The sequence below is a fragment of the Gadus morhua genome, chromosome 9, assembly GCF_902167405.1.
Source record: "Gadus morhua chromosome 9, gadMor3.0, whole genome shotgun sequence".
NCBI classification, from domain to species: domain Eukaryota; kingdom Metazoa; phylum Chordata; class Actinopteri; order Gadiformes; family Gadidae; genus Gadus; species Gadus morhua.
In genome coordinates, this window is record NC_044056.1 from 14,191,204 (window position 1) to 14,208,743 (window position 17,540).

A 17,540-nucleotide genomic window follows, 5' to 3' on the forward strand; every position below is an offset into this window, starting at 1 on the left:
ACATAAATATACAACAACTTATAAAGAAAAAAACTATTTAAACATTTAAACAGAGAAATGTAAAGTTTTCTGAAATTAGTGATATAGCCCAATTAAAATAGTAGAGTTTGGCAGATTTAAGATAATATTTCTAAATTGGTTAAAGGATATGAAGGTCTTAATTTTAGTTTTTTGCTGTAAGTTGTTCCAGGAGTCAGTGGCACTGAAGCTAAAAGCTGTCTTTCCAAGCTCAGGATAAAATAATATAATAATAACATAAATAATAATTCACTTTATGGGTGTTTTCACCTGTGAAAAAGTATGAAATCAACACACATTCAAGTATTTTGAATCTCTCTTGTTCTCAAGCACACTGGCTCTTTCCCTCTCTCCCCTTCAAACTCGCTCCATCTAACACTTGCTCCATCTAACACTCACTCCATCTCACACTCCCTGAATTATTTGACCAAAATACATTTTCTGCCTTACAATACAATTATAGAGTTGCTGCTGTCACTGTGCCGTGTCAGTTCTGTTGCACTAGGCAAGTACTGTGGGACTACACTAGTATTATGGTACTTTGCCAGTACTTTAGTACTACTTTAGTACTGTTCTATGCTAGTATTGTGGTCAATTGGTGTTGTGATAATATCATGCCACAATGAGTCAACCCCCTTGTCACTCGATTCTTCTATCTGAATCACTATGGTGTAGCATACCATATCTACTTCACAGTTTTAGACACATAGTGTGCAATGCCCAAAGCACTGGACCCGATGACTCTGTGTAGCACGCTTCCCTTCAGCCCAACGGATCACAGGAGAGCTCACAGTGGGGCGATTAGTTGTGGCATGTCGAAAAAGGGTGAGACAAAGTTCAACTTCAGGTACTTTTGCGTGCTCCCAGAAAGGCAACTGGGCAAGGCCAGCTATAGAGGCAAGCTACAGAGGCCAGCTAGCGAGGCCAACAAAAGAAAGAAACCGAAAAGGCCAACCAGAGAGACCGTCCAGAGAGACTGAACAGAGAGACCGAACAGAGAGACGAACAGAGAGACCGACTTGAGAGACTGACCAGAGAGGCTGACCAGAGAGGCCGACTGGTGGGACTGACCAGAGAGACCACCCAGAGAGACCGACCAGAGAGGCCGACCAGAGAGGCCGACCAGAGAGACCAACTAGAGAGACCAACTAGAGAGACCGAACAGAGAGGCCGCCCAGAGAGACCAACCAGAAAAGTCGTCCAGACGCTCCAAGTTTCTGTAGAATCAATTGGATTCTAAAATAGGTGGATTCTAGCAAAAGGAATTATATTATAATGGGAAGAGGTGGGTTCTAGAGCAAACAATTGATTCTAATGGGAGGAAATACATGCTAGCGAGAGGAGGTGGCTTCTTGAGAGAGGAAGAGGATTCAATAGGGAGGAATTAGGTCAGACACAGTTCAGGTGGCTGCAGTCTAAAGTGTAACGCCCCAAAATAAACAATCCTTAAAAAATACTGAGTCTGCAGAAAAAAGTGTCTTTTGTGGCCTTCCATATCCCAAGGCAGCACCAGTGTCACTCTCTCCATATTTAACTCTCTCTCATTCAATCTACACCCTCTACGCTTCCTTCTCTCAGGCCCTATCTCGCTGTCTAAGTCTCTCATATTCGTTTATCTCATTATATCTCTCTACTGTCCTCTTTCTCTACCTCCATTCCGTTTCTTGCATTCACCTGGTTCTTCTCCTTATCCTATCCTCTATTTCTCCCTTCAGCTCCCTATTTATCTCCCCCTATCCTTAGTTGATGGTCAGATATTAGTCAGTGTGTTGTTTGTCTCTCTGGGCTCCTCACCAATTATAGCATCAGCTATGATTTCGCTTTGGAAGCAAGCGATCAAAGTCCCTGCAGGGGGGAGGGAGGGAGGGAGGGAGAAGAAAGACGCATACAGTGAGGAGGGAGGGAGCAAGGGAGCAGATTGAGGGAGGGAGGAGGGAGGGAGTGAAAAATGGATGGATGGTGAAAGAGGGTGATACCTGTGAGGGAGCGTGAGAATGAGAGAAAGGGAGATTAAGTGAGGGAGGTAGAAAGATGGTGCGTGACATAGAAATGGAGAAAGAGTGGAAGAGAGAGGGAGCTTGCTAGTGTTTGCAAGACACCTGGGCTTCTGGTGACCATGGCCCAGGGAGCGGGGGGGGCGAGGGCGGGGGAGATCCAGACTGGCCATGACACAGTTAAGAGCAGCGGGCACCCCACTGAGAACGCTCAGACGGCACTCTCCCTGGGAACGTGTGAACGCTTGCCGGCGTTCTGGAACACGTTCTGATCTATTTTCAGCTCTGCAACATCCCACGTCACACCCCCACCAGCAGGGGAGATGCATGGTGTTTGTCATACATATGTGTGTGGGTGTGTGTGTGTGTGTGTTTGTGTAGGTGTCTGTGTGTGTGTCTGCGTGTGTGTGAGTATGTGTGTGTGTGTGTAGACACCACTTACACCACTTACACCTCAAACTATCTACTTTTCTCTGCAAATGGGTGTCCTATGTGTCAGTAATGTGTGTTTATGTGTGTCTGCTCATACACCACTTGCACCTCAAACGATCTATCTTTAGGAAACTGTAAACCCCCTACTCTACTGTACTCTATGCTATTATATTCGGCATAATAGCCGCGCTCACGTGCTAGCTCTGGGTTCCTCCTCTCAGATCAAAAGAGCTAACAGTGTAGTGACTGTAAGTAGCAGTGCCTTCGACCCATTACGCCTCACTTCTGTTCTAAGTGCACCCTTGGTAAGGCAGGAGTGGACCAAACCTAGGGTTCTGACCAGCATCCCTTAGACTGGGACAGCACCTCCCATATTCCTCCTGAGATACATAATTTCAAACTCTTATATGTTAGGTAAAATCCTTTGCAATTAGTCGAATACATTTTTGTATTTCGTGTGTTCATGTGTATTGTGGGAGCCCCATACTTGTCTCCTGTATTCTCTATGTTCAGTGGTCTTGTATTGCTCACTTTGCTCTCACTTTAGGTGCTGGCCATGTTCACCGGGGCTTAGGCGGTATTAGTGGTAGTATAGTAGTGGTCATATGTGATCACAATCACCTGTTAGCTTTTTTGGCATTGACAGAGAGAGAGAGAGAGTGAGCTTTGAGAGGGAATACTCTCTGTTGACCGCACTTACGCAAGCCAATTTAAGATTCGGTAACTGGTACCAGTTTGTATTTTTTATGTGTTAATGAAGTGAAAGAATAAATGATCAAACGCATACCAAAAAGAAGAAGTGACTTATTTTAAGTATGAGCGTCACAATGTCTTCTTCCTCACGGCTAACCACTACATGTACAAACAACGTGTATAAATATGTAATAGTTAGAACATAGCAAATGTACATATCATGAAATACACAGAAATAATTCGTCAATAGACCTGTAATAGGTCTATTGCCGTCTGTCTAGTGCCTCGAATCCACTATTTCTGCTTGCATTTTAAATCAAGCCCCTTTCACAAATGCAGTCTCTTCCTGATTCGGGTTATGTGTGAATAACAGCAGGGATCGATATTCTGGGAAAACTGCACCTAATTTCCCAGCCCAAGACTATGTGACATAGAGCCGTTCCAGAGTACTGCCGGTACGGCTGTGTTGTGAACAAAAGCAGCACATTAATATGTGTGTTGGAGGAAAAGGCACTGGAGGAAATCCCTCTATCTCTCTATGCCTCTACCTATCCATCAAGCCATCCGTTCATCCATCCATCTATAGGCTCATGTTACATCTATATAACTCAAAGAAAAAGAAGCAGAAAATGAGTGGGGAAATGAGAAAGAGAGAGGATGAGAACAAGGTAGAGAGAGAGAGAGAGAGAGAGAGAGAGAGAGAGAGAGAGAGAGAGAGAGCGAGAGAGAGAGAGAGAGAGAGAGAGAGAGAGAGAGAGAGAGAGAGAGAGAGAGAGAGAGAGAGAGCTCTAGACAGAGGGAGTGAATGAGAGAGGGAGAGAGAGAGATAGAGCATGAGGGAGATGGAGATAGAGCGTGAGGGAGATGGAGATAGAGAGTGAGGGAGGTGGAGATAGAGGGTGAAGGAGATTGAGATGGAGCCTCTGTGTTAAAGTGTGCTGCTCATGATTGGATTCGATCATCATTTCCCAGTGGTGACATTCTCAGAGGTCACTGTGTTTGTGTGTGTGTGCGAGAGTGCGTGTTTGTGTGTGTGTGTGTGTGTGTGTGTGTGTGTGTGTGTGTGTGTGTGTGTGTGTGTGTGTGTGTGTGTGTGTGTGTCTGTGTGTGTGTGTAAGTGTGAGAAAGTGTGCGCGCAAGTGTGTGTGTGTCAAGTTTGTGTGTGTGTGGATGAATTAGGCCTTGTTCAAATTAAAAGTTTAGTTGTTTGATTAGTCCGACTGTCGGCTAAATGAGAGCTCATTGGCCGCATTCCTCCGATCACATGCAAAATTATCAGGACCTGTCGTACGAACGCACGTTGCGGAGCAGTTTGAATATCGTCATTTACGATAGAGAGAAGAAATTAACGTGGAAAAATAACACAAAAAATAAAATTTCTTGTGTAGAATGGATATGGCTCCTTTCGTCCTCCCATTCCAATAACAATGATAAGAAGAGGAGAGGCAGACTGTGCGGCATAAATTGAAAATCTGCACTGAATAGCCACAATCATCATCATCTAAACCATATCAGAAATGCCCTCTATTCCCCATGACATGTTTTATGGAAACAGCATGAATATTGAATATCGGATTTCTCTTTGAGCAGTAGTCATAATATCAATGACAGTGTCCTCACGAGTGTCGTGATTAGACAAATCAAACCTCCCCCCAGAGCACACTCTCTGTCATACTTTAGCATCATCCTGCTGGAGGTGTGCTTGATTGGAGCAGCTTGGCAGAGCAGCTGGGTGGGGTTACATTAGCCTCTCAGTGTCAGGGAGGATACTTGTCACTGGAGTTCCACTGGACAGCCTCCAGCAGGGAATTCCCAATAAATTACACTCTGTGTGTGTGTGTGTGTGTGTGTGTGTGTGTGTGTGTGTGTGTGTGTGTGTGTGTGTGTGTGTGTGTGTGTGTGTGTGTGTGTGTGTGTGTGTGTGTGTTTGTGTGTGTGCGTGTGTATTGCTACGGGCCCTCATCAAAATGCTCCCAGGGGCCCTCTGACTCCACCACCTGACCCGCTGACCCCAGGGGCCTCCAGGGGACCGGCGTGCACCGACACAGCAGAGGGCACTCACACCATGACGGCCCTGTTCCACATCTCTGCAGAAAGCTTCCGGACAGAGACAGATGCTTGTGTCATCACTGCGGTGGGAACCTGTCTGTCAGATCCCCTCGTCAAGGAAACCACCGACACACCCCGTCAGTCCGCAATGATTTGCATGTCCGACGCGATATGAGGGCGGGATGATGGGGGAGGCTTGTGATTGGACCCTTCAGGAGTGAATCGGTGGGGTGGGAGCATCTACTGCTTGCTGTCAGCATAGATCAGGCCCCATCGGGTGCTTTTATTGGTTGGAGAGTTATGCCTTCCCAGGAAGAAAAGCTAGTACTTTATTAGTCTCAGCCGGGGACTCCAGGGAGGTGTAGGGGCCAATGTGGGGCAGTTAAGGAAATGAAGGGGGTTGAATTTAATGAGAGTATTGCCTTGGTTGGTTGGTTAAATAAACACAAAAGAGGCTGGAACACTGAAAAAGTGTGAAAGGTCAATTTATCTTGAACATGACAGGTTATTTAATAGCATGGGATTTGTTTATTTTTGTTTGTAGATGCGGTGTATATTTGCTGCAGTAAGCTGTGTGTGTTGGAATGAATACTGAATGGAATGAATAATGAATACCATGGTAGAAAACCCAAGTTGGATCAGGTGTCAGAGGGACATGGTAGGCCCATGCACGGTGAAGGATTAGGGTACAGGGTCTGGGGTTTAGGGTCTAGGCTCCAAGTTTTTGGGTCTAGGGCTTAGACTCTGGGGCTCAGGGTCTATGGGTGAGGGTCTAGAGGTTCTGTGGTTTGGTGTTTCTGGGGTCGAGTGTCTAGGGTTTGGGTGGTGGATGCTTACTCTCCATCCAACAAGGTGAGGTAGATATTCTATCTATAGGTTATGAGTCTATCATCTACTATTCCATCATCAATTCATTAGAAGCAGCTGAAAAGAGACAGTTGCATTTCTGGTGCACGCTATGTCAGAAGGAGGCCTACAGGCTCCGGTTGGGTGGAGGTAGTCCTGGTACTTACAGTATATCGTACATAAGAATCTATTTCATGGTATTATGGTCACTCTAGCTCCCTCTCCTTCACCTGCTATCTCCATCTGCCTCACTCTCTATCTCCACCTTACTTACACCCTATATCTATCTCTCCCTCTCTATCTCACTATTTACATCTCTCTCTCTCTCAGCAGGGAGCCGCCGCATGCCTTTACCACATGGTAGTCTCTCTCTCTCTCTCTCTCTCTCTCTCTCTCTCTCTCTCTCTCTCTCTCGCTCTCGCTCTCGCTCTCGCTCTCTCTCTCTCTCTCTCTCTCTCTCTCTCTCGCTCGCTCTCGCTCTCGCTCTCTATCTCCATCTCCCCCCCTCTGGGACCCAAGATGTGTGTATCAAGTTGATCATGAGATCACGTGTTAGCGGAGCTTACTCTCAACTCCTGTTTGTGTCATTGTGTGGGAGCAGAAGAGAGGGCCATCTATTTGCAGAGGATGTCGTCTGATGACAGTTGCCTCATCAGACAGGCACCTCCTGGGGAAACCAGGATCTGGGTGTTCAGCTGCAGTGTGACGCCGGCGCCCACTCAAAAGTCAGAGGGCATGCATGCCAGGAGTTTAAAACTTTAGGCATGCTTTGCCAAACACAGCATTAAAGAAAAGATTTGAACTTAAGAAGACAGCATAACATTAGATGACTCCCACTCTGGCTCCCCTATGGAAGTGTCTATCGCTTCCTGAACGTCAAGGGAAAAGGCGGGTGAGATGAAGTTCAGATATGGATGACAGGATGCGTCGAGTAGCATGCCTTAGCTGTTAGCGGCGGTGCAATGAAGGTTCATACAAAAGTAATGGGATGAAAGAGAATAACCTATTCCAGCTACCTGTTCCGCTAAAGAAAATACAGATGGTAACCTCACTGACATCGCACCTTTCAGTACAAGCTCTGACGTCACCAGATCATGACAAGGTGAAATTAGGTAAAATGTGTCAACAAAGAACAATTAAAAGAGGCTTCAAGAAAATTGGAAAGAAATAGATAAGCATGAAATACTAGTTGCAGGAGACCCAACATTTAAAGGTCAGAGAATAAAAGCTTTTCTTCAAAGGTCAGTCTTCCAACAGCTCCATGTTAGTTTAATTTAAGCTTTCATACAAAGGTTTTGTTGGCTTATATGCATTATATAATATAGCTGGTTGCAAAGTCAATAATGTTATCAAAAAGGAAAAAATAGCCATTTAAACACATTTAATCTCCTTTTCACAGACAGTGTAACAGTAAATCTGTTAGTTGTATACAGGTTAATGTTTTCAATGAGAAGTGATTTACCCTGTTGGTTTTCATAGATGAAGTGAAACACATAGAAAGGTAAGATCTTCTGACTGATGTGTCCAGTGGCCAGTGGTTCCTAAACTCTGGGTCTGGAAGTGATAAATCGCTGAGTTTCCATTGAGTAGAGTTGGACCTTATAGACGATTTATTACCCTCCCCTCCCCCCCACCACTCAAAGGGATTCAAAGGCCGACAGTATATAACAACCCCTCAACCTAAGCCCTCAAAACGATCGAGCTCCTCAAAGAAAACACACAGGACGTACCACTGCTTCCAGGGATGATGATGAGTGCAATATAACACTTTATAGATTTTTGGTTGCCGATGCCTCGAAAAAGTTTTTGTAATGTCAAATTCTAAAATGTAACTATACCATTACTTTAGCTAATTCAAACTTTTTTCCACGCAACTCGCATGAGAAACGCTATGGCAGTTTCAAACACAACAATGTCCCCACATAATTACAATATATTGCAGGAGTTAATTCATAAACAAGGACCAAAACACCAATACTACCAATAACATGTTAAGACTCCTATACCTCCAAAATGGTGGCGCTGTGATGTCACGATAAACAAAGTATAGTATAAAGTAAAGAGTAGTCAAATTAGGAAAGATAACGTTGCTAAGACGACCACACCCTAGAGACCTTGAGGACATCCTTGCTGTGTGTGTGTGTGTGTGTGTGTGTGTGTGTGTGTGTGTGTGTGTGTGTGTGTGTGTGTGTGTGTGTGTGTGTGTGTGTGTGTGTGTGTGTGTGTGTGTGTGTGTGTGAGCGTTGCATGGATTGCAGACAAAAGCGGGAATGAGTTGATCCCTGGCTTGTTTGCGGAGGATCTGGTGGCTGATGACTGTCTATATACAGGCCCTTTCATCAGCGTCTGTCTGTGACTTGGTCCGAGCTGCCAGTCTTTGAGTGACATTTGTATTGCTGATGGGTCTTTCGCTGTCTGTCTCCCTTCCCCCCAGCCTAACCCGCTACCCTATGCCAGAATGTCAACTAGACAGTTGGATGGGGGTGAGGAGTAGTGGGCGGTGGGAAGTGGGGATGATGTGGAGAGGTTGGTGCCCGTACACACCGTGGCCTTTTTTTGCTGAAGTGAAATCAATCAGGCTTTCAATTAGGCTCTAAAGGGCCGTTCTCCAGTATGCTGCAGCCTGGCTGACCGCCTGCTGCTGACCGTCTGCTGCTGGAGCTCTGCCCAGCTGGCCCCTCCCAGTGGCCTGTGTTGGAACTCAGCCCTGTAGTTCACCTTACCACCTCAACCAGCCTCATCCCCTTCACTTACCACCTTACCCCCCTCTCCTTCGCTCCATCTCACCCACTCATCCCCTTCACCTCACCATTTTACCCCTCTGTCCATCTCACCTCCTCACCTTCACCTCACCACTCCCCCCTCTGTCCATCTCACCTCCTCACCTTCACCTCACCACTCCCCCCTCTCTCCATCTCACCCCCTCACCCTCTCATCCCCATCACCTTGTCCGCAACCCCCTCCCCTCCTCACCACTTCATCTCCTCAGCTCCTCATCATACTGTCGACTGCTCAACTTCTCAGTACTTGGCTTCACAGCCTCACTCCTCAGCACTTCATCAACCAAGAGCCGGGCAATGGATGCTATGATCCAGCAGAGCCGTCTCACACACTTTAATCAATATGTCATCAAAAACATCCAAACCAAACTTTCATTAAAAAATGGGCTACATTATCCACAAACATTACAGGCTGCTGTTAACAGCCAGCCAATGTGTTGCTGTCTGTTTATAGAAGGTCGGACAACGTTAGCACCCAGTGAGAAACCTTCTCTGGCTCACTGCCTCTGGCGTTGATAAGCAGAGCTATAATGAGACATGAGATTTTACCAGGTTGACATTTAGGAAAATCACCAAATTATATCTTCTGGGCAGGTTTATTCAAAGCGGGTTTAGGGAATATGATGTTCTTTTTTGGTGTATTTTCATTCTCTGGTCGACTGTAACACAAATGTGGTTGCAAGTAAAAAACCTTTTCTCTATATGGTAAAGTCTTTGTTGTCGTCGTGTTTCGTACAACAAACACACCAAGGCAGATGTTAAGGACTCAAGGAGAGGATTGTTAATGTTGAAATTATTGTTGTTGAAGGGGTATTGATTAACATCTGGTGGGTGGATGGGTTATTTAAAGACATCTGGTTGTGGAAGGGGTGTCTTATAAACATCTGGTTTGTCAAACAGTTATTAAATGCCATGCAGATGGGCCATACACATCAACTGTGTTGCATAGAGAGTCGATTTCTACAAATAAAAAAGTTGAGAAAAATGCAATGTGCGAGAGATAAAGAGATAAATGTTGTCAAAACCACCTCCAGAGGTGGTGTGCGCTGCATTCAATCTAGATAGACGAAAGATAGGTTTTCATCTAGGCTGAATTTAGACTGTATTTTCTGAATCACATGCTTCGCTCATATTCTTCCGGGTCGCCCAGTACAATATACGGGGGGTTTCATATGTATTTATCGTTTTGAATTATTATTATTAATATACATTGCTGTGGATAATGCTCGCCCCATTATCCACAGCAATGTAATTTTGTACACCATGGTCGCTACCTCTCCGCCCCATGTGATAACAAACCTGCATGCTGTGTGTGTGCATGCACTTATCAAGCAGGGAGATTTGTATACTGGCCATTATGTGTAAACAGCTTAGGATGGTTTTGATTGCATTGTGTCCTTGTGACAATATTTTAAAATGTAGCTAAAATCGAAATTGCATTGACTCTTGATATTTCATTCAACAGGATGTAGTGCTAGTATAGTGGTTTTAGTAGTATCGTATTAGTACGTACTCTTAGTAGTACTGTCTTGTCTCGAGATCCCGCAGGTGAACTATGATGTAAGAATAGTAGTATTAGTAATAGTAGTATTAGTAATAGTAGTATTACTAATAATATGTTAGTAGTAGTACTAATGGGGCCGTGTATTCTTCAGATCCCTCAGGTGAGCTATGATGGATTGATAGTAGTTTTAGTAATAGTAGTATTAGTTATAGCAGTATTAGTAATAGTAGTGTTAGTAGTACTAATGGGGCTGTGTGTTCTTCAGATCCCTCAGGTGAGCTATGATGGATTAATAGTAGTATTAGTAATAGCAGTATTAGTAATAGTAGTGTTAGTAGTACTAATGGGGCTGTGTGTTCTCCAGATCCCTCAGGTGAGCTATGATGGATTAATAGTAGTATTAGTAATAGCAGTATTAGTAATAGTAGTGTTAGTAGTACTAATGGGGCTGTGTGTTCTCCAGATCCCTCAGGTGAGCTACGCGTCCACTGCTCCGGAGTTGAGTGACAACGTGCGCTACGACTTCTTCTCACGCGTGGTTCCTCCAGACTCCTACCAGGCCCAGGCCATGATGGACATCGTCACGGCGATGGGGTGGAACTACGTCTCCACGCTGGCCTCCGAGGGGAACTACGGAGAGAGTGGGGTCGAGGCCTTCATCCACATCTCCAGAGAATCAGGTCGGACTCCTCGCTGTCTGGCTCCTTATCTCTCTCTCTCTCTCTCTTTTGATATCTCTCTGTGTCATTCTGTTTTCTTTCGGTCTCCCTCTCTGGTTTCCATCGCTCCCTCTGTTTCTCCCTTGCCTCGTCTTTCTTTCTCTCTCTCATCATCACTTTCTGGACTTTATCCAGAAAGGAGAGTCTCATTCTGTCCACCATATTCTCAGCCTCCTCTCTTTCTCCTTTTTTTCCTTTCCGCAAGTCATCTTACAAGGGAGTGATGACTCTCTTGAATCTGTTACATCTGTGTTTTTGCTTAAAGAAATCAGGGTTGTGATTGGTTGTCATTGAGCAGATGAAAACATTTTCCAAGTCAATCTTATCCCCATGGGTTCTGTCCTCCCCCATGTTGTGAAAGTAGCACTAAACTAAAATCAATTCACTACAGGACACAAAACCACCAACACCAGTAACCAGAGCAAAGATAAACCACCTTGTGGCCGCTGAACTGCTAAAGCGACCATAGCACATTGACCATTCATCACTGGGTCCCTGACGGCCGAGTCTAGCGAGCGCTTTCAACATTTCACTTGCAGACAGGAATGGTCGATGTGTCTCCCACACCGGCCTCCGTGTTGGATGAGGTGTAATCAAGGCCCGAGCCCTGCCTCCCCGATCACCTGATTGAATTATAGCTGTGGCTTTTCATCCCGGCCCCAGACATGAGTTTGCACATTAATTAGACAGTAAGCGGAGGATTAGAATTCATAAGCTGTAACTAACGTTCGGCGAGACAAGCGCTGGGTGAATGTGTAATAAAGCGGTCCAGATTCAGAGCAGCGGAGATAACTCGTAACAATGTCCCCGACGCCTGGGGTCCTTTCGCTGCTCCGCCAATCGTAATGAAGCAGAACTGATCACATGGCGCCGCGGCGTTCCATCAGCTCGCTCCACACGTCTCGCTGTGATTGTGTTCACGGTCAGTACGTAAACTCGTTTTTGGCACTGGTTTCTGCGGTGATGAATGGTGTTGGCCCTTAGTCATGTCAGAGACGCTTTTGTCCAAAGTAACTTACAGTGAACTCAGAGAGACAATAAGGAGACATTAAGTAGGTAGGGGTGAGGCATCTTCCCCAAGGATACCTACAGACATTACATTGGACAGGGGGGGGTGGCTATGACACCTGCTCAGTCTATGATATTCCTGGTTCTCTACCATCTCCATCCAACAGGGACTTTAGCTATTGACCTTGTCTTATCAACACATTATTTCATGTCTTCCCTGAGAAGGCAGAGAATCGAGCTCTTGGGGGATCGTTGACATAGCGACAACTCAGCCAGAGACACCAGTCGTCTTACACACTCACACTGTACTGTTTACCTAGGAGAGGAACCGCGTCTGATTACTAACCGAAACCACTTCCGGCGGAAATCACATCAAGGGATCCATTTCACTGTCTCCTGTGCAAAGTGGATGTTCACCTGCTAACAGCAACTGAACTGGGATGAGCCGAACCTCGGCTCTCCATGGAGTCAAACCTCAATATCTGCGCAGCCATAACATGTGCAAGAACATCTTGTATATTTTATTATAGAGGAACACTGTATTTTCAGATACAGAGTTGTGCAGTTGCGATTGTGTTTGACCCCCAGTCAAAATATTGACGGTAATATCTGCAATATCATGACATATATTTGCATCCTCTGTAAATCACTCTAGTCTACGTGAAGAAAATATCTTAGAAGATTAAACAGTCAATAGCAGAATGTCTGAACAATGTTTTTGTTATTCAGTGATAGCTGGATACGCACCCTATAAATCTGGGAATTCCAAAGACTAACCCAACCAAAGCCCAGAATGGGCGGCAGCACCCCTGGCTTTGATCCAGAAGAGGCTGAGCCACAGTGCTGGGCTCTGGGTGAGGAGTACAGGCTCTGGGTGGAGGTGTAGAGGATCTGGGTGGAGGGGGAGGTGGAGGGGTAGAGGGTCTGGATGGAGGGGGAGGTGGAGGGGTAGAGGGTCTGGGTGGAGGGGGAGGTGGAGGGGTAGAGGGTCTGGTTGGAGGGGGAGGTGGAGGTGTAGAGGGTCTGGATGGAGGGGGAGGTGGAGGGGTAGAGGGTCTGGGTGGAGGGGGAGGTGGAGGTGTAGAGGGTCTGGGTGGAGGGGGAGGTGGAGGGGTAGAGGGTCTGGGTGGAGGAGGAGGTGGAGGTGTAGAGGGTCTGGGTGGAAGAGGAGATGGAGGAGTAGAGGGTCTGGGTGGAGGAGGAGGTGGAGGTGTAGAGGATCTGGGTGGAGGGGGAGGTGGGGGAGTAGAGGGTCTGGGTGGAGGGGGAGGTGGAGGGGTAGAGGGTCTGGGTGGAGGGGGAGGTGGAGGTGTAGAGGGTCTGGGTGGAGTGGGAGGTGGAGGGGTAGAGGGTCTGGGTGGAGGGGGAGGTGGAGGGGTAGAGGGTCTGGGTGGAGGGGGAGGTGGAGGTGTAGAGGGTCTGGGTGGAGGGGGAGGTGGAGGTGTAGAGGGTCTGGGTGGAGTGGGAGGTGGAGTTGTAGATTGTCTAGGTAGAGGAGTAGAGGGTCTGGGTGGAGGTGGAGGAGTAGAGCGTCTGGGTGGATTGGCAGGTGGGGGAGCAGAGACACTGGGTGCAGGAGTAAAGGGTCTAGGTGGATGGAGGAGTAGCAGTTTAGGAGAAGGAGGTGGAGGAATAGAGGGTATAGTTGTAGGGCGTAGGGGGGCTTGGTGTTGGGGGAGGTGGATGAGTAAGGACGAGAGGGTCTGGGAGGAGAGCTGTCTTCAATAACTGCTGGTTAACAGGAGGGGAGTTAGGAGGAACAATGGGCAGCTGTTTTTCTCTAAACAAAGGCCTCCACAAGCACATGGAAATGACACTATTAGCCCAATACATATCCATTACTGTCAGCGGGGAACAAGGAGCCCTACACGCTGCTCTTCCTCTCCTCGCTGCTGAGGACAGGGGCATGCGGAGGCGTCTGCAGCCGTGCTCTGAGTGCGTGTCTCGCTCCTTAGCTATAGGATCCATGCAGGTTTCTTTAGGCATTACTTTAGGTTCATCTTCACACATTCTGTCATGCAGTCAAATCATGGCTCAGAGGTACAACAGAACATGCAGAAACACGAATGTTACTGGTGTTGGAAAAGCCTCTGCTCCCATCTTTTTCAACAATTCTACACGCACACACACAGAAACGCAGACGCACACACACACACAAGCACAGACACCTTCGAGTCGGTCATATTTCAAGATGTTAGTATTCTTCACGGAGGTGTTCTGAATGAGTGACGCGTGGGGAACAGCTGCAGACTGTGCCTCTGAGATTCAAATGGTGCATATGGTGTGCTTGAGTCGGGTTAGTTATGGACTCCGTCTGCAGGGGTTTTAAGGTGGACATCACACCCACACTTAGTCATGACCATTCAGAGAAGCGCTGAGAAGAGCGTGTTTGACTCCCGATTGAAAGATACTGGGTTAGTTCACTTTAATTGAACAGTGAATGGTAAAATAGGGGGCAGAACATCAGCATAAATTGGTAGTATAACGTCAAAGATCCACCTAGATCAGAGGCAACGATAGTGCAATATAATAAGCTAAACAGTACAGTAAACAGCAGGAAATGGCTTGGCAGTATCTCCAAACCTTTCATACAGAAGAAGGAACATCAAGGTCTGCCTGAGAGACAGTTGTAGTCAGAGTCTAGACATCTGTAGTCTGTTGTAGTCACATCAGAGGGTGGTACGATTACAGACGCATCTGGTTGTTCAGGGGTGTTATTTCGCTGTTACACCAGAGACAAACACTGGTGCAGTGTCCCAGAAGAGCCAGCACAATGCAAAGGTCCTCCTCCCTTCTGACCCGGGAGTGGAGAAATCTACGAGAAATGCCCCGATGACTGCCTCGATAGCACAGAGCCGAGTCGAGTGGTGGTCCCGTCTCCATGGCGACGGCTGCGGCAGGCAGCACCGCTGGCGTGCGCCGTGTGTCTAAGGGAAGGACACGTGCGGAGGCGTGGAACAATGTGCCGCTCCTGGGAGCTCTCTCCCCACTGGAGGTGAGGGGTGTTTTGACCTGCATTGTTCTTCAGTGGCAGACGCTCATGAGATCCCAGCGGTAGAGATACGGCCTGAGATGATATCACACATGGTCTCTAGACCGTTTGCGCTTAGAGGGTCTGTGTTTGTGGTTCTTAAATGTAATAGATAAGCTGTGGCTAAATAAATTAGCTAATTTGTCTTTTGTCTCCCGTAGAGTGGCTCACCATTTTCATCTGGTGTATTTGATCGACTCTATGCAACACCAAGCTTGCACTTAAATTCGTTATTCATGAAATATGACTAGTTTTTGGTGTATGTGCAATTTGACACACATATTATAGTACCGTTTGCCCAACGAAGCATGATAGATCCCACTAGTCCTTTGACGTACGTTTTCAAATTGTCCTGACCGTGTCTCCTGCATCTACTCTCTTTCCAACTAGACAACGGGACACAGTACTCAGATTATGCATCACTGCCATAATGACATACTTCTTATGCATGATACCTAAGATGGACGGAACAGGCAGGACGTGAGTCGATCCAGGACTACACAGGTGATGATCAGGAGGACCTGCAGCTTTATTTGAGCGACGCATTAAACAACTCTGAGAATGGTAATGCTGTAGTACTTAGCCCCTTAACTAAGGGGCTCGCTTCTTCTTCTGTGGTAAATACGGAAGAGCAAAGCAGACATACTCAGCACCGTGAGTCTCTCTGGTCTTGTGGAAATTAAACCCTTCACTGAGCAGCCTCTGGGTAAGGCCTTGATAGCAACCTGATGAAATCAGGTTGAAACAATCCCTTGGCTTTACCTTTACATACATTACTCAGAAGTCTGGATCCACCACTCCTATGGTTTGCGGCAAAGTCAAGCTTGGGATGACGTCTGCCGTTAGCTTAGCACCAAGGGAGCCTGGCCAGAAGGTTGCTGTTTGAATGGCTAATGCTACACTGCTTAATGCTAGCCTACTTAACACAGGAGATAGGGAAGCACAGTGCTCGTTGTAATCCATAAGCTTTTGGCAGGTGCTGTAAGCTCTCTCAACCGAATAATTGTACAGAGCCCCTCTGTCTGGAAACACAAACATCTATAACTGCTGTACAGAACCACATGTGGAAGTATATCTTACAAATAAATTAAAAAACCTACTTAGAATTCCTCCAGTGTTGACAAAACACATCTCGGGGGGGGGGGGGGGGGTATTTCATGTTGTAGCTTGAGGCGTTCGGTGAATCAAACAGACTTTTAGATTGGCTAAAGTCTGGCTGGCTGTTTGACCTGTGGAGAGGGGGGCTAATTTCCTGTTCATCACGAAGGTCCTGACAGGTGAGATCAGTTAGAGCCGTAGCTCCTGGACTTCATTGCACCAGTTTAATCTCTCAAGTGAACCACAGGATGTAAACTATACTTTACCTCCAGCCGAACCACAGGACTTTACCCATAATTTACCTCTAGCAGAACCACAGGACTTTATCCATACGTCACCTTCAGCAGAAGCATTTTGCACTGCTCCTTAATAATTCTTTGGAAAGACTTTCTAAGTAATGGGCGTTCCAACGCTTAGCTGTGTACACTCCTCTCTTTAATGAGTACTGTGTTAGGTTGAATGACTCCAATCTCTGTGGTATCACAAAACATACCCAACTGCACGCGGAGGAGATAAGTAATACTACCTTGAATAGATTGTGACTACTCAAGCAGAACAAACACATTCTTATACCAGCAATATTAAGGGGGCAGGATAGCCTAGTGGTTAGGGTGTTGAACTCCCAGCATAAAAGGTATTGGGTCTGATCCATAATGTCCCCTCCCTACCTGAAGGCATCCTTAAGCCAGTCCTAACCTCTACCTGCTCCTAACTATCTGAAAATAATGCTTTGGATAGAAGTGTATGCTATCTGACTAAATTGTAACAGTAGTTGTAGTAATAGTCCTTTACTTCTACAATAGTATTACAACTATACTAGTGATGCTATAACTACTCATATTATAGTTCTGCCACACTTACCGTTTCATTAAAGATGAGATGGCAGTTTTAATTAATGAGAGGTGAGAGAGGGAGACGCTGTGAGAGAGATTTGATTTTTCTTTTAACTACTATACGTATTACACGCTATTCTTGTTGGGATTTCATGATGATGTTTTGCCCTTTGATGTGAACACATTGAGGAGAGAGTGGACCCAAGCAAAAACAATCAAGAGAGATCATTGGAAGGTTCAAACGTTGTATTTTATTATATTCTTTCAGCATAAAGCAATAGGAGGGCAAACTATCACTATCAATACTTGCATTGAGAACAACGCGAGTCAATCTAAAGGAAACGCTGCACACAGAACAAAGGAACTGGGAAAGCGGAATAGGGTTCAACAAGTGGGGGGGGGTCATTATTAATCAGCACAGGCGAAGGCCTAATCTCTGTACATCTCAAAGCTTAGCTGCGGCCATCGTAGGCTGCTTTCCCATCTGTTATTTTAGTCTTTTAGTTGTTTCCGTCAGGGTTAATTGGTTCTTCTG

General features: G+C 46.2%; 1 protein-coding gene across 1 annotated transcript in view; it reads left to right on the top strand.

The window, feature by feature from the left end:
* The window catches only part of LOC115551429 (metabotropic glutamate receptor 8), a 96,174-nt gene that overhangs the window by 27,280 nt on the left and 51,354 nt on the right, over window positions 1-17,540 (top strand). Inside the window, exon 3 of the mRNA XM_030367149.1 lies at window positions 10,780-10,996. Within this exon, the coding sequence (XP_030223009.1) occupies window positions 10,780-10,996 (217 nt within the window). The remainder of the gene's footprint in view (window positions 1-10,779; window positions 10,997-17,540) is intronic.